The following is a 25409-nucleotide window of genomic DNA, read 5'->3' as shown; positions in this document are numbered from 1 at the left end:
TGTTTATTGTTAATCTTCTGTCTTTTGATGGAGAACCAAAACTTTTAAAAATCCCATAACTTTCCCTTCTATCCCCAAGGGTCCCTTGCCTCCCCGTACCCATAATTTTCAACACTTCACTTTTTTCTAACATAGTGCTTTCTCCCGCCTTCCTAACCAAATAGATCCGATCCTCCGACCAAATAACCAAATTACGTATCACATCCCCCAGCAGTCAATCCCACCCCCAACATCTTCATACTTTTTTATCAGTTATCAAAATGCATTTTTTTTTTTTTTTATTTTTTTTTTAAATGTTTCTACTTTATGCTATCTTTATCACATCGTATGGGAATAATCAGATGGGCCATCTGTCATGCTCACCCATCTTCTACCCGTTTCGTTTAAACAGGCCAGTCTCCAAAGTCCCATCAATTTATAGTCCACGTGTTTTATTTCACCACTCGTGGAGTCTGCGTCGTTCTCTTTTCCCTTGGTGGTTGACTCTTCATCGACGGGGTTTGGGCTTGTGTTGGCGTTTCCTTCTCTGACGATGATCTTGTCCCCTTCAGCGTAAGGTCCTCCTGCAGCAAATCTTTGAAAACTTCCTCAGCTTCTCGATGATCAGTGTAGATCTGTAAGGTACCGCTTGGAGTTGTAACCTTTAATATCGCCGGATATTGGAGCTGGAATTTCAATCCCTTGTTATAAAAAGCGGTGCATATCTTGCGGAATTGTTTGCGTTTTTTGGACACCTCAGCTGAATAGTCCCCAAATATCATGACTGATACTCCATTTAGCTTCGCCGGTCCCTGTCGCATTTTATAGGCTCGTAGTAGGGCTTCTTTGTCGGAATAGTCCAGATATCTTACTATGACTTGTCTGGCTCTCTTTCCAGCTCCTAATTGTGGCTGCAGCTGCTGGCGTTCTGGCCCCACTCTATGTGCTCTTTCAACCTTGCACGGACCGTTCATGTTCAACATTTTTGGCAAGTCATACTCGCATATTCGTTTCAGGTGTATAACCGGTATGTTTTCTGGAAGACCTACTATGCGTAAATTGTTTCTCCGCGACCTGTTCTCCAAGTCGTCTATTTTGAGGGCCATCCTCTGCTTCTCCTCCAGTAGCTCCTGGAGTGTCCCGTGAGTGTCTGCGGCTTCGTCTTCAAGCATTGAGATGCGTTGTTCCACTTCGTCTAGCCGTGCCCCATGCTGAGTGAGCTCACTTTGAAATTGCTGCAATGAGGCCGCTATCGTATTTGCTAGCGTGTCCTGTATATCTGGCGTTATACGCTTAGCCACTTCCCTGGCCAATTTTTTATAATCGTTCACTGGTGTCATTGCCGCGCCAGAAGCTGATCCCATCCCATCATCATCCGATAGCTGATCCTCATGCTCTGAGGAGGAATGACCTGCGGGCTGTTTCTCCTTGCGGGTTACTGGCGGCATCTTGTTCCCAGAGGTAAGTGCCCGCACTTTATCTCTTGAACTGGTCACAACAGCAATAAGAGGCTTCGTGAGAGGCGGGACAGTATCTTAAAATGGCTTCTGCCTCCCCCCAGTCAATATCTATGTATCTTTCAGCAGCGTCTGTGTGTAACTGTCTATATGCAGAGGGATTGTTCTCTGTTGCCGGTCTCTGATTTCCCTTCTTTTAGCTCCTGCTATATTCTGCTTCTCGCTTGCCTATGTCTGACAGTGTTGGGAGTGCTCTCACTGGGGCTGTCACAGCTTTTCCTTCTGTCTCCTCCCGACACTGATCGATCGTTCAGCCGTCTGCCTTATTTTCTAAGACCACTGCATCATGAACCTGACCATGCTGCAAAATGGCGCCCAGCTTTCTTCCAGTGAGTGTCTCGTCTCCTCCTCTTTCCACAGAGCCGATCTTTACTGGCTTGTGTGGAGTGGATTTTTCCCCGTGATCGTTCCCTGATTCCGTACCTTTACATATGGCAAGGATGTTACATCCTTCTTTGTCTTCTTCCTTCCCCGTGTTCTGTCAGGCAATGTCGGGAGTAGTCACGCGGGAGCGCCGGGCTGATGCTGCGCTTCCGTCGGTTTCTTCCGAACCCGGTCTTGTTGATCACCTGGCTGCTCCGCTCTTCCCCGCAAACTAATGTAGGAGCTGAGGTAAGAGCTGAGGCAGGATTTCGGTCGTGAATGCTGTGTAAGTCGCTTTTTTTTTGGTCAGGTTAGCACGGAGCGTTCTCTGCACCCTCCTCACATGTCAGCGCCGGAACCGGAAGTCCGGTTTAATTCTTTTAATCTTTCCTCGTAACTTAGATTCTCCATGCCCCTTATTAGCTTCGTTGCTCTTCTTTGTATTTTTTCCAACTCCAGGGCATCCTTTCTATGAACTGGAGCCCAGAACTGGACTGCATATTCTAGATGAGGCCTCACTAATGCTTTGTAAAGTGGTAATATTATATCCTTGTCCCGCAAGTCCATGCCTCTTTTAATACACAACAATATCTTTCTGGCCTTAGAAGCAGCTGATTGACACTGCATGCTGTTATTTAGTTTATGATTTACAAGTACAACCAGATCCTTCTCAACAAGTGACTCCCCCAGTGTAGCTCCCCCTAGGACATATGATGCATGCAGGTTGTTGGTACCCAGATGCATAACTTTACATTTATCTACATTAAACTTAATTTGCCAAGTGGACGCCCAAACACTTAGTTTGTTTATATCTGCTTGCTATTCACGAACATCTTCCATAGGCTGAACATTACTACCTAGTTTGGAGTCCTCTGCAAAAATAGAAATAGTGCTATTAATCCCATCTTCTATATCATTAATAAATAAGTTGAATAATAGTGGTCCCAGCACGGAACCCTGGGGTACACCACTTATAACCGGGGACCATTCAGAGTAGGAATCATTGACCACAACTCTCTGGATTCGGTCCTTGAGCCAATTCTCAATCCAATCACAAACTATACTCTCTAAACCTATAGTCCTTAATTTACCCATTAGATGTCTATGAGGGACAGTGTCAAATGCCTTTGCAAAGTCCAAAAACACTATATCCACAGCGGCCCCTCTGTCTAGGCTTCTACTCACCTCTTCATAAAAACAAATCTGGTTGGTCTGACAACTTCTGCCCTTAGTAAAACCGTGCTGGCTGTCACTTATAATACTATTTTTTTGTCACATAATCCTGTATATAGTCCCTCAATAGCACCTCAAACATTTTCCCCACGATGGATGTTAAGCTAACTGGTCTATAGACCCAGAGCCCTATTTGAAAATAGGCACCACATTTGCCCTGTGCCAGTCCCTAGGCACTATACCAGTGATTAGAGAATCTCTAAATATTATGAAGAGGGGGACAGAAATAACTGAAGTAAGCTCTTTAAGAACTCTAGGAGGTAACCCATCTGGTCTCGGGGGGCCTTGTGTACATTTATTTTATTTAATTTAGCTTGCACCATATCTACATTCATCCAATATATCAACTGATATATTAACAGCACTGGCAGCGGCTACATCAGCTGCTCTTTCTTCTGTTTGTATATAGAGAGCTATATAACCCATTTAGTAACTCTGCCTTCTCTTGATCCCCTGTGACCAACTCCCCATTACCACTAGCTAGGGGTCCTACATGTTCAGACCTTGGCTTTTTTGCATTTATATACTTGAATAATTTTTTGGGATTTGTTTTACTATCCTTGGCCACCTGCCTTTCATTTAGTATTTTTGCTGATTTTATTACCTTATTTACCGTTTTCATTATTGTTATTTCATGGGGAATGTGAGTATTTACTAAAACAGACGTGTTGGGAGAGGTGACCGTTACTGTTTAAGCTTTTAAAATATTTTTTAGTTGGTGTTCCAACTAATGTGTTGGTTGTTTTTTGCTTTTGTTTTTTTCTTGCATGTTCGTAAATTTGTATGGGATGTGTCGTGCAGAAAAAATACCTAAGTAAGTATATCATCTATATTTCTTTTTAATACTCCCTTATAATCTAGGCCCGCTTTGAGACCTAATAAATTGTAGGGATTTGCTATTTATTGAACTTTCATATTCTATTCACAAGACTAATCCTAGAAGCTAATTGCATGCATTTTAATGAAGACTTACCAGGAAAAAAAAAAGAAACGCAAAAAAGGCTATATGTAATTATTGATTTCTGCAACATTGAGGCCTCATGCACACAAGCATATTTGGGATCCATATGACAGGAGTCCAGAATGCAGTGACATTGCATTTCCATGGGCTTGTGCATACCTACGTGGTAGTAAATGCTTGCAGAATCTACATAAAAAAAGCAGCATGCTGAATTTAGTGCTTCTAGAGGAAGATTCGATCTGTGAAACCGATGCTCGCTCAGAGGCACGAAACTGTTCTGGTTTTATAAACAAAATTGCACGTGCTCATGTGCATGAAGCCTAGTGTTTAGTTCAGATGCAGCTAAAATTCCCCAAGACATGGCCTGTTGGAATTCCTTGAGGACAGGGTTTGGAGACACTGATGCAAATCAATGTATGTATCCCACCTGGCTTGAATAGGGTTAATATTGAAGTAGATTGTGATTTTTAATGGAGCCCATTTGTGGATTCAGTACTATGCTGACTGAAATCATAAGCTATATAAGCTCTGCCTTTGTTCGGGAACTCTTCTATGTGAATTTAAAGAGGCTCTGTCACCAGATTTTGCAACCCCTATCTGCTATTGCAGCAGATAGGCGCTGCAATGTAGATTACAGTAACGTTTTTATTTTTAAAAAACGAGCATTTTTGGCCAAGTTATGACCATTTTCGTATTTATGCAAATGAGGCTTGCAAAAGTACAACTGGGCGTGTATTCTGTGCGTACATCGGGGCGTGTTTACTACTTTTACTAGCTGGGCTTTCTGACGAGAAGTATCATCCACTTCTCTTCAGAACGCCCAGCTTCTGGCAGTGCAGATCTGTGACGTCACTCACAGGTCCTGCATCGTGTCGGCACCAGAGGCTACAGTTGATTCTGCATCAGCATTTGCAGGTAAGTAGCTACATCGACTTACCTGCAAACACCGATGCTGCTGCAGAATCATCTGTAGCCTCTGGTGCCAATGTGTCCTCGCTCGTCTGACACGATGCAGGACCTGTGAGTGACGACACAGCGTGATCTCTGGAGAACACGGCTGTGTCTGCACTGCCAGAAGCTGGGCGTTCTAAAGAGAAGTGGATGATACTTCTCGTCAGAACGCCCAGCTAGTAAAAGAAGTAAACACGCCCCGATGTACGCACATAATACACGCCCACTTGGACTTTTACTTTTCAACACGCCCAGTTGTACTTTTGCAAGCCTCATTTGCATAAATACGAAAATGGTCATAACTTGGCCAAAAATGCTCGTTTTTTAAAAATAAAAACGTTACTGTAATCTACATTGCAGCGCCGATCTGCTGCAATAGCAGATAGGGGTTGCAAAATCTGGTGACAGAGCCTCTTTTAAATGAATAAAAACAAGCTCCAATTAACGATCTAGCGAGTGGTCAACATAAGACCCCATGCACACGGCCGTAGTTTTGATCGCAATTACAGAACGTAATTGCGGATCAAAGTACGGACCTATTCATTTCTATTGCCCGGAAAGGAGTCCAGGCCGTAGAAATGACCCGCAAAAAAAAGGACATGTCCTATTTTTTTATTTTACGGATGCTTACTTCCCTACTTTAAAACGGGAGCACGGCCCGCAAAAGCGGTTGACTGTCTGCGGCTGGCCGTGCCCGTAATCGCTGGCCGTGATTATGGGCGCAGCCGCGTGCAGGGGGCCTTAGACATGTAACAATAATCATATGTGTTTTTTTAGGTTCGATTTGCTTTTGAGATTACTTGTCTCTCCTTCTGTCTTGTCTGCTAATGACTAGCAGATGCCTGGAGATGTAACGCCGACAAACGATTTAGGAAATTTTTTGTTTATCATAAAAGATTTAATCAAAAACAAGCGAGCAATTTCTAGCTGAATGTGCAATTGATCTTAACAATATTTTACACGATAAATCGCCCATGTAAAAAGGCCATTTACACACTTTGAGAATTGTTAAACATCTGTTCTGTTGAAAACTTTTCATTACTCATTATTTAACTGCACTGCACCATGAATATTCTATATATTTGTGTACAACTCTTTACTAGGGAGCGCACAACCTGTTTAATGGTATATTTGGTTATTACACTGTTTCACCTTTATACCTACACTGTTATAACTTTGCATGTTTTACCACTTTTACAAATTGTTTGTTTTTCAGAGACCAATAATCCACAGTCATTGCATGAGTTTGTCGAAGATCCCAGGCGGGAGGGATCACTTATTGGTACATTCAAATATTGTTTCCGTTAATTGTTTATGAATGTGTCATAAATGTTTTAATATCATGACACATGTGTAATACCAATGTACATTTTGGAGTGATTTTCCTATACATTTTTTTTCCCTCTTTTGAGGAGTTTAAACTGAAATTTCCCACCAACATGAAGCACTAAAGAAATATCAGACTATGAACTTGTGTTTCATAACCTTATCATTTTATAACTGGTGCTTTTAAAATATTTGATAACATTCTGTAGTCTAAAGTATTGTTTATTTTTTTACAATTTTTTTTATTATTTGAACCCCTTCCTGCAGCAGCCATTTTTTTTATTTATCGTTCAAGTATTCATTGGGGGACACTGTAGCATGGGTATAGGCCGCTGCCACTAAGAGGCTGACACTAGGTAAATATAATAAAAAGATGTCTGGCTCCGCCCAGTGGGCCTTACAGTCTGCTAAACACTCGGCTCCTCAGTTTTAGCCTAGTGTCCATAGGAGGCAGACGTGACCTGCTATATATTTTTTTATTTTAGCTTTATTTCTCTTTCAGGTGCAGGTCCCACGTGCTTTCCACTTGATGAACCTCTTGCGGGTGCTGGGCGGTATGGATTCCCTTTGTTTCAGTTGATGCCCATTTTGGCGGATGCTTTTTCCCACTGATTCTCAGCGGATGCCCACCGATTAGGTGGTTGTTCCTCGCCTTGGTCACCCAGTCCCCTATTATTACCGCACCGTCGGTTGAGGATGCTGGACAGCCATACCACGTGTGTGCATTTTCCGAGGGGGTGACAAGCTCTGATTGGCCGTCTGACGGGACCCGAGTCGCATGCCCGCCCTGTCCAACCATTGCGGCACGGGCTTGGCCGGAGGGGAGGGGTTTCTGTTTTTCTCAGGCGCTATTTTCACACTCTCGACGGTAGTGAACACCGTAGTACTCTGAGCTGGTGTGCAGAATTCATACAGCACTGGGAACGTTTCTGCTTCTCGGGGGGACACCACACCTGGGGGGATAGCCGCTGGCTACAGTTTTTTGTGTGATGCTTCTTTTGTAAAGGTCTTATAATACGTCTTCAAAGATTAATGCTCCTAAGACCCCACTCGCCATTGTAACGCATTTTACATGTACGCGGGGCAGTACAGAGTTTCCAAAGTTAATTGCGCTCCGCCTAAACCACCGCAGGATCCCCCAGCTTCTACGATTGGTGAGCATGATACCCCCCAATGGGCGATTTCCCTCACCCAGGTGGTTGTTACCCTCGTCCGCCTCTCTTAGGCCATGGCAAATGCTTTGCAACGCTTTCATCAACAGTTAGCATCTCAAGTGTCCGGCACCTCTCAGTCCTCAGCTCATTCAGGCCCCCAGGCATTCTTCCCTTTATCGCACTCGTTCTAGTTCTCCTAGTGCATCCCGCAAGCGGGTCAAGAAATCAAAGAGATAATATTCCGCCTCTGATTCCTCTTTGGCCAAAAATGCTGCAGGTATCCTTGATTCCTTTCATTCAAGAGAAATGTCTGAACTAGCTTCTTCATTTGACGCGCCTCTCTCCAATTCGGAGTTTGAGTGTAACAGCAGCGAATCCACTCCTGCAGTGAAGGACCTCATCCAGGCGGTGAGAGAAATCCTTAAAATTGCAGATGATTCTGCTGAATCCCCTCAGGATGAGTTATTATTGCATCGCCACAGGCAGCCCCTCTTGGTCTTACCAGATCACAAGGGATTTGGATTTGACCAGCTGTTTTCTGATGCATGGAAGCACCCTGACTGGTCTAGGCATGTGTTCAAGAGTGTGGACTATATGTTCCCATTCTTTGAGGAGTGTATTGCCAAGTGTTCACACTCCCCCCCCCCCCCCAATGTAGATGCTCCCATGGCTCGGCTTTATAAAAATTCTACCTTACCAGTTGCAGATGCTTCCACCTTAAAGGCTCCAGTTGATGCCAAAGTGGAGTCTATGGCAAAGGCCACTTTCAGCATGACTGTGGCTTCCATCAAACCCTCTTTTGCCGCATATTGGGTCAGCTCGGCTAGTGTTGAACTAGCTACTCAACTTCCGGATGCAATTGATTCAGGGGACGCTCAAGTGAATACCTCCCTTCTAGCTGCACAGCTTTTGCAGATGTCTAAATATGTCTCTGTCCAAGCTGCCCAATGGTCGGCTAAGGCCATATCTAATGCAGTGGGTGTCCGCAGAGCCATTTGGACTAGTAACTGGGATACTGACACTGCCTCTAGGAAGAAGGTTTTCGCCCTTCCATTTGCCCAGGATCTCCTTTACGGACCTGAGCTGGTCCAACTAATGTCTGAGGCTACAGGAGGAACGAGCAACTTACTGCCACAACGTCGTAAATTTCGGAACTCTACTTCCAGTCTAGAAACACCTGGCAACCCTGCATCAGATCCGCCAGACCTGCCTGGTCCAGCGGGCTTCCACATCCTAAAGGTTTGCCCTCACCCGAGCTGCTCCCTTTGGTGAACGGGGGGAGGGGGGACAGCTGCTCTCCTTCCATGAGACCTGTCTGGAAAACGTTGAAGACGCGTGGGGCGTGATGTTGTGTCGACAGGCTACAAGATAGTTTTCTTCTCACCCTCCCAGGCGGTTTTTCCTGTTGACGCCCTCTCGGTGCCCTTCCAGGGCTCAAGCTTTTTCTCAATCCATTCAAAGCTTCCTCCAACAAGAAGTAATTATTCCAGTGCCAACACAAGGGGGTTTTATTCAAATCTCGTCACCATACCAAAGAAGGACAGATCCCTTCAACCCATTTTGGATCTGAAACGTCTCAACCGACATGTGAATATCCGAAGATTTTGCATGTAGTCCTTTCGATCAGTAGTGGCTTTGTTGGAGGTGGGCGAGTTCCTGTCCTTGATAGACATCAAGGATGCTTATCTTCACTTTCCCATTGCTCAAATACATCAGCGTTTCCTGCGCTTCACGGTGGGTTCTGAGCATTTCCAGTTTGTAGCTGTTCCCTTTGGGCTGGCCACGGCTCCCAGGGTCTTCACCAAGGTCATGGCGGCGCCCATGGCTCTGCTCAGATCCAGGGGGATAGCGGTTATCCCATATTTGGACGATCTTCTGGTGAAGGCACCTTCCAAACAGGACAATTTGGACAGTCTCAACATTATCCTGGATTGTCTTTGCAGATTCGGATGGCTGATCAAGAGCATCGAGTACTCTCTCACTCCTTCTTGGAAAATTTGAGTTTCTAGGGATGGTCCTGGATACACAGGCAGCCAGGATATTCTTGCCCTGCCCAAGGACAAGATCACCACTCTCCGACAGGAAGTGACAGTACTCCACAGGAATGTTCCTTGTTCCATCTTTTTCTGTATGAAAGTCCTGGGGACGATAGTGTCACTCTTCGAGGCAGTCCCATTTGCTCAGTTTCACTCCCGATCTCTACAGCTCGCAATCCTACCGCGTTGTGACAAGTCTCGGGATTCCTTGGATCTGATGATCCGTCTGTCCCCTTCAGTCGAGAAAGAACTGCTGTGGTGGATGTCCTTCCCCAACATTTCTCAGGGAAAGCCCTTTACAGCTCTCCACTGGCAAGTCATCACAACGGACGCCAACTGGGAGGCGGATTACCTAAGCCGGGAACGTCTGGACCCCAGAGAATAGATCCGTTTGGACATTTAAAGGGCCTACTCTGCGAAGGGTAGGGAACCTCCCTTCTGGGTCACTGCTCACTTTACTAGGGCAGTTGGGGCCTCCTGGGCTGTGCAGCATCAGGCCAAGCCCCATTACATACTTATTCGAGGCCGATGACCGTTTGGGTCAGATGCTGTTGCATGCATCCGTGGTTTAGGCTGCTCGTATGGCCATGATTCTTTTTGCCCACCCTAAGGGACTGTTAAATACTTTAACTAGAAATTAGGATGTTTGTACTTCCCAGTAAAATACCTTTCTCGTTAAATTCACTGGGGGACACTGATCCTGCCCTATTTCTTTAGTATGTTTTTGGGTACATTGAGAGTTTTGTTTTGGTTGTTGGAAACATATTGTGTTGAACCATCTCCTCTCCTACCGCTCTTGGTACAAACTGAGGAGCTGTGTGCTGAGCAGAGGGTATAGCCCACTGGGCGGAGCCACACTTTTTTTTTTAGACTAACCTAGTGTCAGCCTCCAAGTGACAGCGTCCTATACACACGATATTGTGTTCCCCACTGAATTCAACGAGAAAGGGATTTTACTAGGAAGTCCAAAAATCCTAATTTTTGTTTCTTCCTCCCCGCCTTACAAAAACCGTAACTTCTTTTTTTTTTTTTTTTTTCCATTGTTAACTACAATTCTTAAATTTTTGAGGAAGGTTTTATTTTACGGTGTTGACCGAGCTCTAAAAGTTACATGTTAAATTTATTCTGTGAGTCCATACAAATACGACGATGTCAAATTTATATAATTTTTCGGTTTTCTTATATAAAAGTAGTAAAACATAAAAAAAAAAACGTTGTCATCATATTCTGAGACCCATAGCTTTTTTTATTTTTCTATTGATGGAGCTGTGTGAGGGCTTGTTTTCTTTTTTTTTTTACGGGGCGGGCTATAGTTTTTATTCCATATTGTGGTACATGTTACTTTTTGGTCACTTTTTTTATTCTAATTTTTGGGGAGGAAAGGTGATTAAAAAACAGCAAGTCGTGCTTTATTTTTTTTCTTATGGTGTTCACTGTGCTGGATACATAATGTTGTATTGTAATAGTTCAGACTGTTACGGATGTGGCGATACCAATCATGGTCATTTTTTTTTTACTGTAGAGGAAAAATGGTAAAAGGTGAGTTTTTTTTTAAAATATTTTTCTACCTATATGACTTAACAAATATTTAAGTTTTTTTCTTTTTTTAGTCTCACATAGGGACTTGAAAATATGATCGTCAAATCGCTGGTGAAATAAATACTTCAATACTTAAATACTGCAGTGTATAGTGCTTTTAGCATCGTCGTATTAAGCCTTTCCTCTGGCAGGGCTTAATAGAAGGACTAAGATTACAGACCTGGGGGGTCTTCATTAGGCCTTAACCCCTTCCCGCTCCTTGACGTACTATTACGTCATGGCAGCTGTATCGTTCGCGCTCCATGACGTAATAGTACGTCACGGGAGTAACGGCCGTTTCGGCCGTCCTCCCGACACATACAGGAGCTGTGACACTGCTGTCTTGTTCAGCAGCTGTCACAGCTCCTACAGCGGGGACCGATCGCTGTGTCCCCGCTGATTAACCCCTTAAAAGCCGCGTTCTATAGAGATCGCGGCTTTTTAGGGGTTAAGCTGCCATCGCCGGCCTGCTACGCGATAGCGGCCGGCGATGGTGACTATGGCAACCGGACACCAAACAATGGCGTCCGGCTATGCCATAGACGGAAGCCTAGTGGGTCCTGACAACGTCAGGACCCACTATGCTTGCTGTCAGTGAGTAGCTGACAGTTCTAATACACTGCACTACGCATGTAGTGCAGTGTATTAGAATAGCGATCAGGGCCTCCTGCCCTCATGTCCCCTAGTGGGACAAAGTAATAAAGTAAAAAAAAAGTTAAAAAAAGATGTGTAAAAATAAGAAAATATAAGTTTTAAAAGTAAAAGTCCCACTTTTTCCCTTATCAGTCCTTTATTATTAATAAAAATATATAAACAAACAAATAAACTATACATAATTGGTATCGCCGCGTCCGTAACGGCCTGAGCTACAAAATTATTTTGTTATTTATCCCGCACGGTGAACGCCGTAAAAAAAAATATTAATAAACCGTACCACAATCACAATTGTTTGGTCACTTCACCTCCCAAAAAATGGAATAAAAAGAGATCAAAAAGTCGCATGTACCTAAAAATGGTACTGATGGAAAATACAGTTCGTTACGCAAAAAATAAGTCCTCGCACGCCTTTATTGATTGAAAAATAAAAACGTTCTGGCTCTTAGAATAAGGTAACACAAAAAGTGAATGATTGTTTACAAAACGTATTTTATTGTGCAAACGCCATAAGACATAAAAAAAAACTATAAACATCTGGTATCGCCGTGATCGTATCGCCCCGCAGAATAAAGTGAATATGTCATTTATAGCGCACGGTGAACGCTGTAAAAAAAAAAGTATACAAAAACAATAGTAGAATTGCTGTTTATTAGTCACCACGCCACCTAAAAATGGAATAAAAACTGATCAAAAAGCCGCATGCACCCCAAGAAAACTACAATGGATTCCTCAAGGGGTCTAGTTTCCAAATTGGGGTCACTTTTGGGGGGTTTCCAATGTTTTGGCACCACAAGACCTCTTCAAACCGGACATGGTGCCTAATAAAAAAGAGGGCTCAAAATCCGCTAGGTGCTCCTTTGCTTCGGAGGCCGGTGCTTCAGTCCATTACCGCCCGAGGGCCACATGTGGGATATTTCTCTAAACTGCAGAATCTGGGCAATAAGTATTGAGTTGCGTTTCTCTGATAAATCCTTTTGTGTTATAAAAAAAATGGTATAAAAAGAGTAAATTTCACCTCTACTTTGCTCTAAATTTCTGTGAAACACCTAAAGGGTTCATAAACTTTCTAAATGCTGTTGTGAATACTTTGAGGGGTCTAGTTTCTAAAATGGGGTGTTTGATAGGGGTTTCTAATATATGGGCCCCTCAAAGCAACTTCAGAAATGAACTGGAACCTAAAAAAATAAATAAATGAGGCAATACTTCGCTTCTTACATTATACTGATAATGAGCCGTGCCCACTCCGAGATGACCCCAGTTTTGACCGTTTGTATAAACGGAGACCCCTATTAGACCGTTCCAGTGCCCGGTTTTCCCAAGCATACACCCCCGAGAAGTGTTTTTCTATTGATGAGTCCCTGGTACATTTTAAAGGGAGGGTTCAATTCCGCCAGTACCTGCCAGGTAAGAGGGCAAGGTATGGCGTGAAGATGTATAAGCTGTGCGAGAGTGCATCAGGGTATACCTACAGGTTTAGGATATATGAAGGAAAGGCCACCCCCAAACCAGACTGCATCCTGGACTACAATAGGTACATGGGAGGGATGGACTTGTCAAATCAAGTCCTGAAGCCCTACAGCGCCATGCGGTGTGGTATAAGAAGCTGGCCGGGCACATCATACAGATGGCTTTGTACAATGCGTATGTGCTACGTCGATGTGCAGGCCAGAGGGGAACTTTCCTGGAATTTCAAGATCTAATCTTTAGGGACCAGGAAGGGGGGGCACCCAGTACTTCTGGAAGCGAGGCCACACGCATCGTACCAGGGCAACACTTTCCAGGAGAAGGTCCCCAAACCGGTGGAAAGGGAAAGAGTCAAAAGAGGTGCAGAGTCTGCTATAAGAGGGGGATAAGGAAGAACACAATATACCAATGTGACACGTGTCCCGAAAAACCAGGGCTCTGTATAAAAGATTGTTTTAAAATGTATCATACATCCCTTGATTTTTAATTTACCCTGATGCACTCCGCACAGCTTACCCCCCTCATCTTTCCCTTCTGAGCCCTGCCGTATGCCCAGGCAGCTGATAACAGCCACATGTAGGGTATTGTCGTACCCAGGAGAACCCACATTACAATTTAAGGGGTGTATATCTCCGGTGGCGCATGCTGGGCACACTATATTGGACACTGAAATGGCATATACATATATAAAATTGCAAATCTCACACTGCACCATCTGCTGCGCATTATCTTTTACACAGTACCTGTGGGGTCAAAATGCTCACTACACCTCTAGATGAATGTCTTAAGGGGTGTAGTTTTTAAAATGGGGTCACTTCTCGGGGGTTTCAACTGTACTGGTACCTCAGGGGCTTCTGCACACATGACTTAGCACCAGAAAAGCTCCAGTAGGCCAAATGGTGGTCCTTTCCTTCTGAGCCCTCCCATGGGCCCAAAGGGCAGTTTATCACCACAAATGGGGTATTGCCGCACTAAGGACAAATTGGGCAACAAAATGGGGTATGTTGTTCCTTGTGAAAATAAGAAATTTTGATCAAAAATGACATCTTATTGGAAAAAATATCATTTTTTTCATTTCACAGCCCAATTCAAATAGGTGCTGTGAAAAAACTGTGCGGTCAAAATGATAACAAAAACCATAAATGAATTCCTTGAGGGGTGTAGTTTCCAAAATGGGGTCACTTCGGGTGGGTTTCCATTGCTTTGATACCTCTGGGGCTCTGCAAATGCGACATGGCACCCGAAAACCAATCCAGCAAAATCTGGACTCCAACAAACACATAGCGCTCCTTTCCTTCTGAGCCCTCCCATGGGCCCAAACGGCAGTTTATCACCACAAATGGGGTATTGCCGCACTAAGGACAAATTGGGCAACAAAATGGGGTATGTTGTTCCCTGTGAAAATAAGAAATTTTGATCAAAAATGACATCTTATTGGAAAAAATATCATTTTTTTCATTTCACAGCCCAATTCAAATAGGTGCTGTGAAAAAACTGTGCGGTCAAAATGGTAACAAAAACCATAAATGAATTCCTTGAGGGGTGTAATTTCCAAAATGGGGTCACTTCTGGTGGGTTTCCATTGTTTTGATACCTCAACGCCTCTTCAAACCTGGCATGCTGCCTAAAATATATTCTAATAAAAAAGAGGCCTCAAAATGCACTAGGTGCTTCTTTGCTTCTAGGGCTTGTGTTTTAGTCCACGAGCGCAGTAGGGCCACATGTGGGACATTTCTAAAAACTGCAGAATCTGGACAATACATATTTAGTAGTGTTTCTCTGGTAAAACCTTCTCTGTTACTAAAAAAAAATTGAATAAAATTGAAATTCAGCCGAAAAAATGAAATTTGCAAATTTCATTTCCACTTTGCTTTAATTCCTGTGAAATGCCTGAAGGGTTAAAAAACTTTCTATATGCTGTTTTGAATACTTTGAGGGGTCTAGTTTTTAAAATGGGGTGTTTTATGGGGGTTTCTAATACATAGGCCCCTCAAATCCACTTCAGAACTGAACTGGCACCTTCAAAAAAAGGCTTTTGAAATTTTCTTAAGAATATGAGAAATTGCTGTTTATGTTCTAAACCTTGTAACGTCCAAGAAAAATAAAATAATGTTCAAAAAACGATGCCAATCTAAAGTAGACATATGGGAAATGTGAACTAGTAACTATTTTGGGTGGTATAACCGTCTGTTTTTCAAGCAGATGCATTTAAATTCTAAAAAATGCTATTTTTTGTAAATTTTCTCTAAATTTTGCAATTTTTCACAAATAAAGACTGAATATATCGACCAAATTTTACCACGAACATGAAGCCCAAAGTGTCACGAGAAAACAATCTCAGAATCGCTTGGATAGGTTTAAGCATTCCGACGTTATTACCACATAAAGTGAAATATGTCCGATTTGAAAAATGGGCTCTGAGCCTTAAGGCCCAAACTAGGCTGCGTCCTTAAGGGGTTAAGGCTGCCATGCCAACTATCGGTACCACCTCGATGCATGGGTGAACGGTGTCATCCATTAGTGCGAGGTGTCCGCTGTAAAAATACAGCTGACACCTGCAGTGTATGGCGCGCGTTCACCCCATGTCGCTTGATCCATACATCTTCCATTCCCACTATGAAGTAGATGTACGTCAAATGTCCTGAAGGCGTTAATTACTGTTTTTATTACAAATGTCTTTATACGAACATTCTATTCTAACAAACAGATTTTTATTTGCTTAAGATGTTTATTATGAAAAAGGCGGCAAAATATTTCTCTCTGTGTGATATGTAGTTGGCATAAAGCTGAAGTTCAGATACAAAACATTTGACTTTAACATGCAGCATGAAATTGGAGGTAGAAGGCCAAAAAGAATTTCCCCTTTCTGGCGCTGTTGAGAAGTGGGACAAAAGCTGCTGGTCCACAAGATTTTCTTACAAAATTAGCAGATTTTATTGGTGAACAAAATGGCACAATGTGTTTCGATCCTGTACCGGCCTCCGTTACATAAGAGGCTCTTGACATATACAATAGAAAAAAACCAGTATGTGCAATGGGGGGAGGATAATGTTGCATACAAGTACTTCTTCAAATGTTAATATCAACTTGCATCAGCGTCACTATGAATAAATAGGTTGTGGGTAAGAAAAACTGCAGTTATATGAAATAAAACAGAAGGGTTATCCGCATGTTGCCATAACAGCCAATCACACTACTGTGCATGGCAGGGATCAAAAATAGTGAAAATCTTGTAATAAGAATGCCCGATAAGGGTGGGGGGAATGTAGCATAGGGCAGGGATACTTATTTACGGGAAGCTGAACGCATCGTTTTGGATGAAAATTACTACACAAAACTGAGACAAGACAATATTCCCTCCTATACAGTAGAGCACACAACTTTGATCAACATCGCTTTTCAAAAAAGTATTCTTAACAAAAATAAAATATGTCCTGTTCAAAATCTCCCAACACCATTGATCACCTGCTTCTAGTTCCTGCCAAAACCCCGTAGGGTTGTAAACAACCCTCCACGGAGACCTATTATATCCAGAATTGTATACCATAACGTTGAAAAATATTATTGTCTGAGTCATTTGAAGGAAAAGAACGGAAAGGGGTCCACTAACAGCTTGTTTGCCAATCTCACGGGATCTTATAAGTGCGAACACAAGAATGCGTTTTGTTGCAATAACATTACTCACAACACTAAAATTTTCACTTCGAGTGTAACAAGAAACTTTTAACATCAAGTACTTTTAAATTGTGGGTACTTCTATTTAATTTACTTGAAACAATGTACCCAAGGGTTGCAATCTGTCGGTCAAACCACACAACCCATCAGAAAAAGGTTCAGGGGTCGCCGGTCCAACACAGGGTCTGGGTTCCTAAAACACTGCCTGTCCATGTATTGAAACACATGCTCATAAGGGAGTCTTTGACCCCATCAGCATCACTCCCATTGAATATATTTCCTCTGAAGCATTCTAGAGACATTCTACCTCGAATAGAAGGGATGTATGCTGGATCTTCAAACTCCAATGTTTGGCACCAGATGAACGGAATGAAGGCATTGAGTTAGGTTAAGGTGTCTCTGGAATTTACTCAAGCTTTTCAATCATATTTTTCTTTGATTCAAAACCCATAGTTTAGTACAGCATAGCCTACCTTAACTTTTATTTAGTAGAACTCATCTCTTTTGTAATGTTTTCAACTCCCTGTAGGGTTTTCATGCACTGCAATGCATAATTTAATGAGCTTTAATGTCCCAAGCCGGCTTCCGTAGTTCAAAAACTTAGCAGCACTACCAGCTGGTTAAATCTGCTCTGAACGCCAGATAGCAATAGCATTTACAAAAAAAATTAGGTGCTGCACGCCAGGCAAGTCCCTATCTCCGCTCCGCTTTCTTTATTCACTCTTTAATCCTTATGTGCACGGTAGTGTGATTGATTGTTATGGCAACATGTTGATGACCCTCCTATTTTATTTAAAACTGTAGGTATTTTTTTATTTTATATTTTTTTGCCTACAATCTATTTATTCAGTTTCTGTCCCACTACTCTGCAACGCACGGCACAGACCAGGCACAATTCCTTTTTGCCCTTGGACCTATTGCTGCCCATCGAGGAGTTTGGTCCTGTGCATCAGCTAGTCAAATGTTTCATAGATTTGTGCTTGTTCATTGCACAACTCCTACAGGTTACATAGGTCTATACCTATACATTTTTCCTGTGGGTGGTGTAAAAGGTTAATGCCCTAATGCACAAACTTGTTGTTTATAATAGATAATCACAGCTTTCTCCAAACAAGTGGTCACTGCCACTGCTCTCTACAAAGTTTGTAGAAAACAACCTGCGGAGTGGTATAAAATAGTCTTTCGATGTACCTCCGGTTACAAAATCAGCCAATTCCATTGGTAAAAGTTACATATAATATATCAAATAGCGCATCATTTGTCTTCATGCTGAATAATTGATAGGCCCCAGTTTTTTTGACTCGATTGCCTCTCCTACCCCTTCAAAATGCATTTTATTGACCTATTTCTTTGTATTTTGTATTTTTTTTTTTTTTTTTTCCTGGCTGCTTTCCTCATCTCTCATAGACTATATTTAAAAGCTGCAACAAACTGCATTGTATGAACTTGGGTCACAACTACGGTATATACCATTTTTAAACACTTTTCTGTAATATTGTAAAGCAATATCCTTAAAGAGGCTATGTCACCAGTTCATCACTTCTCTATCTCCTATCCCTACCCCTTAATGACCAGCCTATTTTAGACCTTATTGACCAAGCAATTTTTTTTAGTTTTTCCATCGTCGCAGTCCAAGAGCTATAACTTTTTTTATTTTTACATCTACATAGCTGTATAAGGTCTTTGTTTTTTGCGGGACAAGTTGTATTTTTTAATAGCACTATTTTGAGGTACATATTATTTATTGATTAACTTTTATTAACTTTTTTTGGGGGGGGGGAATAGAAAAAAATCAGAAATTTTGCCACTCTTTTTTGCGTCCTAAATCTACACCGTTTACCGTGTGGTATAAATAAAACAATAACTTTATTCAGCGGGTTGTTACGATTGCAATGATACCAAATTTGTATAGATTTTGTATGTTTTACTACTTTTATACAGTAAAAACGTTTTTTTTTCAAAATTATTTGGTTTTGTGTCTCCATATTTGAAGAGCCGTAACGTTTTTATTTTTTCGCCAATGCAGTTGTATGAGGGCTTTTTTTTTGCGGGAAGACTTGTAGTTTTTATTGGTAACATTTTGGAGTAGTTGCGACTCTTCGATCACTTTTTAATCACATTTTTTTAAAGTCAGGATTTACAGAAAACTGCAATTTTTCCGTCCGTTTTTTTAATTAAATTTTTTACGGCGTTCACCGTGCGGGTTAAGTAATGTAATAGCTTTATAGAAGAAAAAGGAGAAATGATCCAGCGCTGTATAAGGATAAAAGGGAAGCTGTGTTCCCACTTTTATTGGTGCAAAAATTCTTTAAAAATTGACAAGAGACGCAGTCTTAGGGTGGTTTAAAGTACGGGCTATTGCCCGAAGCCTACGTGTTTCGAACACCGGCAGTGTTCTTATTCATGGCAGAAATACACTGACCGTGTGTACCTGCCCTGTCTATATCCTCAATCAGTGATTGGGGGCGGAATCGTGCTGTCAGATACACCTGTGGTTAACAGGAAATGGCAAGCACAATATAACCCTCTCGATGCCGGGTTAAATAAGGGTAAATGAAATAGGTAATATGTTATATACCTTTGTACCTCGTACTTGTATGAGATGAACTAATATTTAATGAACTAATGTGTATTGGGGAAAGTTGTATTGATCTGTCACATCCTTCAAAACATGTACATACTCTAAAACAATTTAATGACTCCGAAGGGTTAATGAGCTTTCCGATAAAATCTTATATTAATTGCAACAGTGATCATGTTGTTTATATTATAGAATATACCTGTTGCAACTTAAAATATGTAGGTTGTACTACCAGAAAATCCTTCATTTTAGAACATTTGGGATATATAAGAAATCCAGCTATCACCAATATCTCCAACGTAGCTCGACACTTCATTATGTCTCACAACTGGAGCACTAGTTCCTTTAGCACCTATGCAGTTGAAAAGATCAGGGGGCTCTCTAGAGGGGGGATCTCAAACATCGGTTATTAACCAGAGAAGCATTCTGGATTTATAATCTGAAAACAAGATTTCTAACAGGGTTAAATCTAAAAAAAGAACTTATGTTCCACTATTAATTTTGTTCAGTCTGCCACGCACATCACGGTTCAAATAAGTATCTATCAAATTTGATGATGAGATACTCTCATCAAACGTACATGCTGCATTGTACTCCAAATTGCATCTTGGAAGTCTTTATAACATAAGATTCTTTATGATCTAATACAATCCACTAATGTAATATATTATCCGCTATATGGGAAAGATTAAATAATATACACAAGAGAACAATATCGCATATTTACCTGACGTCCATGTATGACGTCCTTCTACTGAGACGTTCAGTTCGTAACTGGCTCTTTTTTGGGGTTCCGTTCCTATGTGGGGTCTCCAGCTGATGGGTTCGGGTTTGTGTCATCCGTGACTGTCAAACCAGACCCATTCGCTATAGTGCTATATTCACACATTGACACTTAAAACCTTATCGACTCACTGCAAATTACATCCCAAAATCAAATATTGAATCTTCTGAAATACATTTATAGTATTCATGTGTTGTGTAAAACTAGATATATATTCAAATCCAGTGTTTTTAATCGTTCATTCTTTTTTCAATTTTGCAGATCAACCAGTAGCTGCTGTTAATATACATAGAATTACACGCATTAGATATGCAACAAATGTTCTATTACAAGAAGCTGTATTACTAACTACTGGATCTGATTCTGCATTTTTTTTCTTACTATGTTCCATCCATCGTTATGTATCCAATAGTATTTTAAATTACGTGTGTCTTCTTTCCCTGTCTATGTTCTGTCAGTGATGGGCATTACAACTAATATATATCCCTTTGACAGATCAATACACCTTTCCCCTATATACATTCGTTCATTAAATATTAGTTCATCTCATACAAGTAGGAGGTACAAAGGTATATAACATATTACGTATTTCATTTACCCTTATTTAACCCGGCATCGAGAGGGTTATATTGTGCTTTCCATTTCCTGTTAACCACAGGTGTATCTGACAGCACGATTCCGCCCCCAATCACTAATTGAGGATATAGACAGGGCAGGTACACTTGCTCAGTGTATTTCTGCCATGAATAAGAACACTGCCGGTGTTCGAAACGCGTAGGCTTCGGGCAATAGCCCGTACTTTAAACCACCCTAAGACTGTGTCTCTTGTCAATTTTTAAAGCATTTTTGCACCAATAAAAGTGGGAACACAGCTTCCCTTTTATCCTTCTACAGCGCTGGATCATTTCTCCTTTTTCTTCTGCATTATCTACCGTGGGCCGTCGAGGGGATCCGAGCGAGGTTTTTCCACTTGAGACGCAGGATTGGTGAGCTGGATGTTTCCTCCCTTTTGTTTTTCTAATAGCTTTATAGTCGGGGTCGTTACGGACGCGGCAATACCAAATATTTACTTTATTTAGTTTTTTTAATACTAAAGCAGTTTGTAAGGTGAAAAAGTGGGTTTTTCATTTTTTTTTTTCACTTTTTTTTTCTCATTAACTTTATTATAATACACAGGCATCTGCTAGGTCATGCCTGCAGCATGATCTAGCAGGCATTCGCTACAGGCAGACCTGGGGGCCTTTATTAGGCACCCGGCTGCAGTTGGAGACACAGACACTCGGCGATCTTATCGCCGGGTGTCAGTGGGATGAGAGGGAGCTCCCTCCCTCTCTCCAAAAAACACTCCGATGCGGTGCACGCTATTGCGCACCGCATCTGAAGGGTTAAACGGATGAGATCGATACTAATATCGATCTCACCTGGCAGAGCAGGGACGCCCCCAGCCCTCAGCTGCCTCTGGCAGCTGAGAGCAGGGAGATTTGACAGCTCCCGGCTCTGTTTACTTTATCCTGATGCAGTGCCGTAAAAAGGCTTATGCATCAGAATAAAGCCCGTTAGTGGCCGCTGTGAAAAGGCGTATTGGCGGTCAATAACTGGTTAATAGAGCAGCGGTCCCACATGTGACCTGCAGCTCCATTCAATGTCTATGGGGCCGATCGAAACATCTGAGCGCTGTACGTACCTTCGATGTACCTGAAAAATAAGGTGTGAACTGAGCATTAAAGGGGTTTTCCAATCCTTTTTTTTTTTTTTTAAATCAATGCAATGTTCCTCTATTAATAGATTAGTGCACTCTGACTAGCTTTTTCTTGATAATAAATGGTTTTAGTAACATTACTCCCTATTGTTTACCTTGAGAGGTTTGTTTTGCTCAGTAAGTTCATTCCTCTTCTCTTCCTGTGTTTCTCCTCCCTGCATGCACTGCTCTAGTCCCAGCATGCAATGTGCATGCAGCAGTGCACTTGCTCCGCCTACTACACCCAGCTCTACTAACTTCTGCAATCTCAGTCTTCATTTTGGTGCTCTCATTCTATTACTGATAGCACAAGCTGAAATCACTGGATATCTGCGTTTTTAACCTCTTAACGCCGAAGGGCGGATATATCAGTGCTCTGCAGCTGCTAGTTCGCGCAGGAGGAGGGATATATCCGTCCTGTGGTGGCGCGGGTACTGCCAGTGTACCCACACGATCAGCGGCAGGAGCACGGCTGTTATACACAGCCTGGCTCCTGCTGCAACTGCCGGAATCGAAGCGCGCTCCGATTCCGGCAGTTTAACCCATTAAATGCCGCTGTCAATAGTGACAGCGGCATCTAATGTGTTTGACAGAGGGAGGGAGCTCCCTCTGTTTTATACTGACAGGCAATAATGCTTTGGTATACGAAGTATACCAAAGCATTATATATGCGATCGGCACATCGCATAGTGAAGTCCCCTGGTGGGACTAAAAAAAAAATGTCAATCCGTTAAATAAAGTTGGTGAAAAAACAAAAAAAAAAATTACAGTGAAAATCAAATAAAACTCCTTTTTTTGCCCAAAAAGTGGTTTTTTTAAAGTAAAAGTGTCAAAACAAATCACACATACACATATATGGTATCCCCGCGATCGTAACCACTTGAACAATAAAATTAACACATTAATTAAACCGCTGGATGAACGGCGTCCAAAAAAACAACGGCAAAATTCGCTCTTTTCTCCCATTCCCACCATAAAAAATTAAATAAAAATTAATCTAAGTCCTATGTACCCCAAAATAGTACTAATGAAAACTACACATTGTCCCGCAAAAATCAAGCCCACGTACGGCCACATAGACGGAAAAATAAAAACGTTACGGCTCTTGGAATGCGGCGATGCAAAAACAAGTAATTTTTTTCTAAAAGGCTTTTTATTGTGCAAACGTAGGAAAACATATAAAACCTTTACATATTTGGTATCCCCGTAACCGTGCCGAGCCATAGAATAAAGTTAACATGTTATTTACGCTGCATAGTAAACGGCGTAAATTTATAACGTGAAAATCAATGCTGGAATAGCTGCTTATTTTCAATTCTCTCCTAAAATAAAGTTAATAAAAGTTAATCGATATATTATAAGCATCTAAAAATGGTGGAATTACAAAATAAAACTCGTCCCGCAAAAAACAAGCCCTTATACGGCTATGTCGACGGAATAAAAAAAAAGTTACGACTCTTGGAATGTGACCGTGAAAAAAACAAAAATAATCCTTGGTCATTAACGTGCAAAATGGCCCTGTCATTAAGGGGTTAAACGGTTTGAAGAGGTCTTCTGGTACCAAAACAGTGGAAACCCCCAAAAGGTGCCCCCATTTTGGAAACTAGACCCCTTGAGGAATTCATTGTAGTTTTCTTGGGGTGCATGCGGCTTTTTGATCAGTTTTTATTCTATTTTTAAGTGGCGCGGTGACTAAAAAAACAGCAATTCTACTATTGTTTTTTTATTCTATTTTTGTTACAGCGTTCACCGTGCGCTATAAATGACATATTCACTTTATTCTGCGGGGCGATACGATTAGGGCTCATTTACACGAGCGTGTTATACGTCCGTGCAACGCGCGTCGCAGGGACCTATGTTAGTCTATGGGGCCGTGCAGACAGGTGCGTGATTTTCACGCAGCGTATGTCCGCTGCGTGAAACGCACGACGTCCTATATTTGTGCGCTGTTCGCACATCGCGCACCCATTGAAGTCAATGGGTGGGTGAAAACCACGCATGTCGCACGGAAGCAATTCCGTGGGACGCGCGTGATTCGCGCAACAGCACTGTAAAGGATGAATGAAAACAGAAAAGCACCACGTTCTTTTCTGTTTACAAACATCCAAACGGAGTGTCATAATGATGGCGGCTGCGCGAAAACCAGGCAGCCGCGCATCATAAAGGGCTGACACACGGAGCTGTTAATTGCCTTTTGCGCACGCAAAACGCCGCGCTTTTTGCTTGCACAAAATGCACACGCTCGTGTAAACTCGGCCTTACGGTGACACCAGATGTTTATAGTTCTTTTGTCTTATGGCGTTTGCACAATAAAATACGTTTTGTAAAAAATCATTCACTTTTTGTGTTACCTTATTCTAAGAGCAAGAACTTTATTATTTTTCCATCAATAAAGCCGTGCGAGGACTTATTTTTTGCGTAACGAACTGTAGTTTCGATCAGGACCATTTTTAGGTACATGCGACTTTTTGATCTATTTTTAATACATTTTTTGGGAGGTGAAGTGACCAAACAATTGTGATTTTGGTACGGTTTATTATTATTTTCTTTTACGGCGTTCACCGTGCGGGATAATTTTGTAGTTCAGGCCGTTACGGACGCGGCGATACCAATTATGTATATTTTATTTATTTATATATTTTTATTAATAAAAAAGGACTGATAAGGGAAAAAAAGGGGATTTTTTTTAACTTTTATTTTCTTATTTTTACACATCTTTTTTTTTTTACTTTATTACTTTGTCCCACAAGAGGACTTGAGGGCAGGAGGCCCTGATCGCTATTCTAATACACTGCACTACATGCGTAGTGCAGTGTATTAGAACTGTCAGCTATTCACTGACAGCAAGCATAGTGGGTCCTGACTTTGTCAGGACCCATTAGGCTTCCGTCGATGGCATAGCCGGACGCCATTGTTTGGTGTCCGGTTGCCATAGTAACCATCGCCGGCCGCTATCGTGTAGCAGGCCGGCGATGGTAACTTAACCCCTAAAAAGCCGCGATCTCTATTGAACGCGGCTTTTAAGGGGTTAGACAGCGGGGACACAGCGATCGGTCCCCGCTGTAGGAGCTGCGGCAGCTTCTGTACGAGACAGCAGCTGTCACAGCTCCTGCACCTGTCGGGAAGACGGCCGAAACGGCCGTTATTCCCGCAACTTCGTATTCCGTCGGTAATTTATAAAGGGTTATAATTTCACAGAGCATGCGCGGTGGAGTGTGTTAACCACGCATGCTCTGAGATAAAGAAGCACGTGGTACGGTTACGTCATTTGTGACGTAACCGTACAGTGTGAAAGCCGGAAACCGGAAGCAAGGCAGAAGACTAAATGGACGGGTCTGCACAGGAAGTGCAGATTTTGCTTCACTAAGGGGGCGGTGACGGAGGAGGATATACGACGCTACAGCCATCTGAT

The 25409-nt window shown here is 42.1% G+C and overlaps 1 protein-coding gene across 1 annotated transcript in view; it reads left to right on the top strand.

The window, feature by feature from the left end:
* Positions 1 to 25409, top strand: part of LOC142652532 (uncharacterized) — a gene marked incomplete at its 5' end in the record, with an annotated part of 104298 nt that overhangs the window by 19307 nt on the left and 59582 nt on the right. Inside the window, 2 exons of the mRNA XM_075828178.1 lie at positions 3894 to 3906; positions 6221 to 6286. Coding sequence (XP_075684293.1) covers positions 3894 to 3906; positions 6221 to 6286 — 79 coding nt within the window. The remainder of the gene's footprint in view (positions 1 to 3893; positions 3907 to 6220; positions 6287 to 25409) is intronic.

Source organism: Rhinoderma darwinii, chromosome 5 (genome assembly GCF_050947455.1).
Source record: "Rhinoderma darwinii isolate aRhiDar2 chromosome 5, aRhiDar2.hap1, whole genome shotgun sequence".
Lineage (NCBI taxonomy): Eukaryota > Metazoa > Chordata > Amphibia > Anura > Rhinodermatidae > Rhinoderma > Rhinoderma darwinii.
This window is presented reverse-complemented; position numbering and strand designations above follow the sequence as displayed.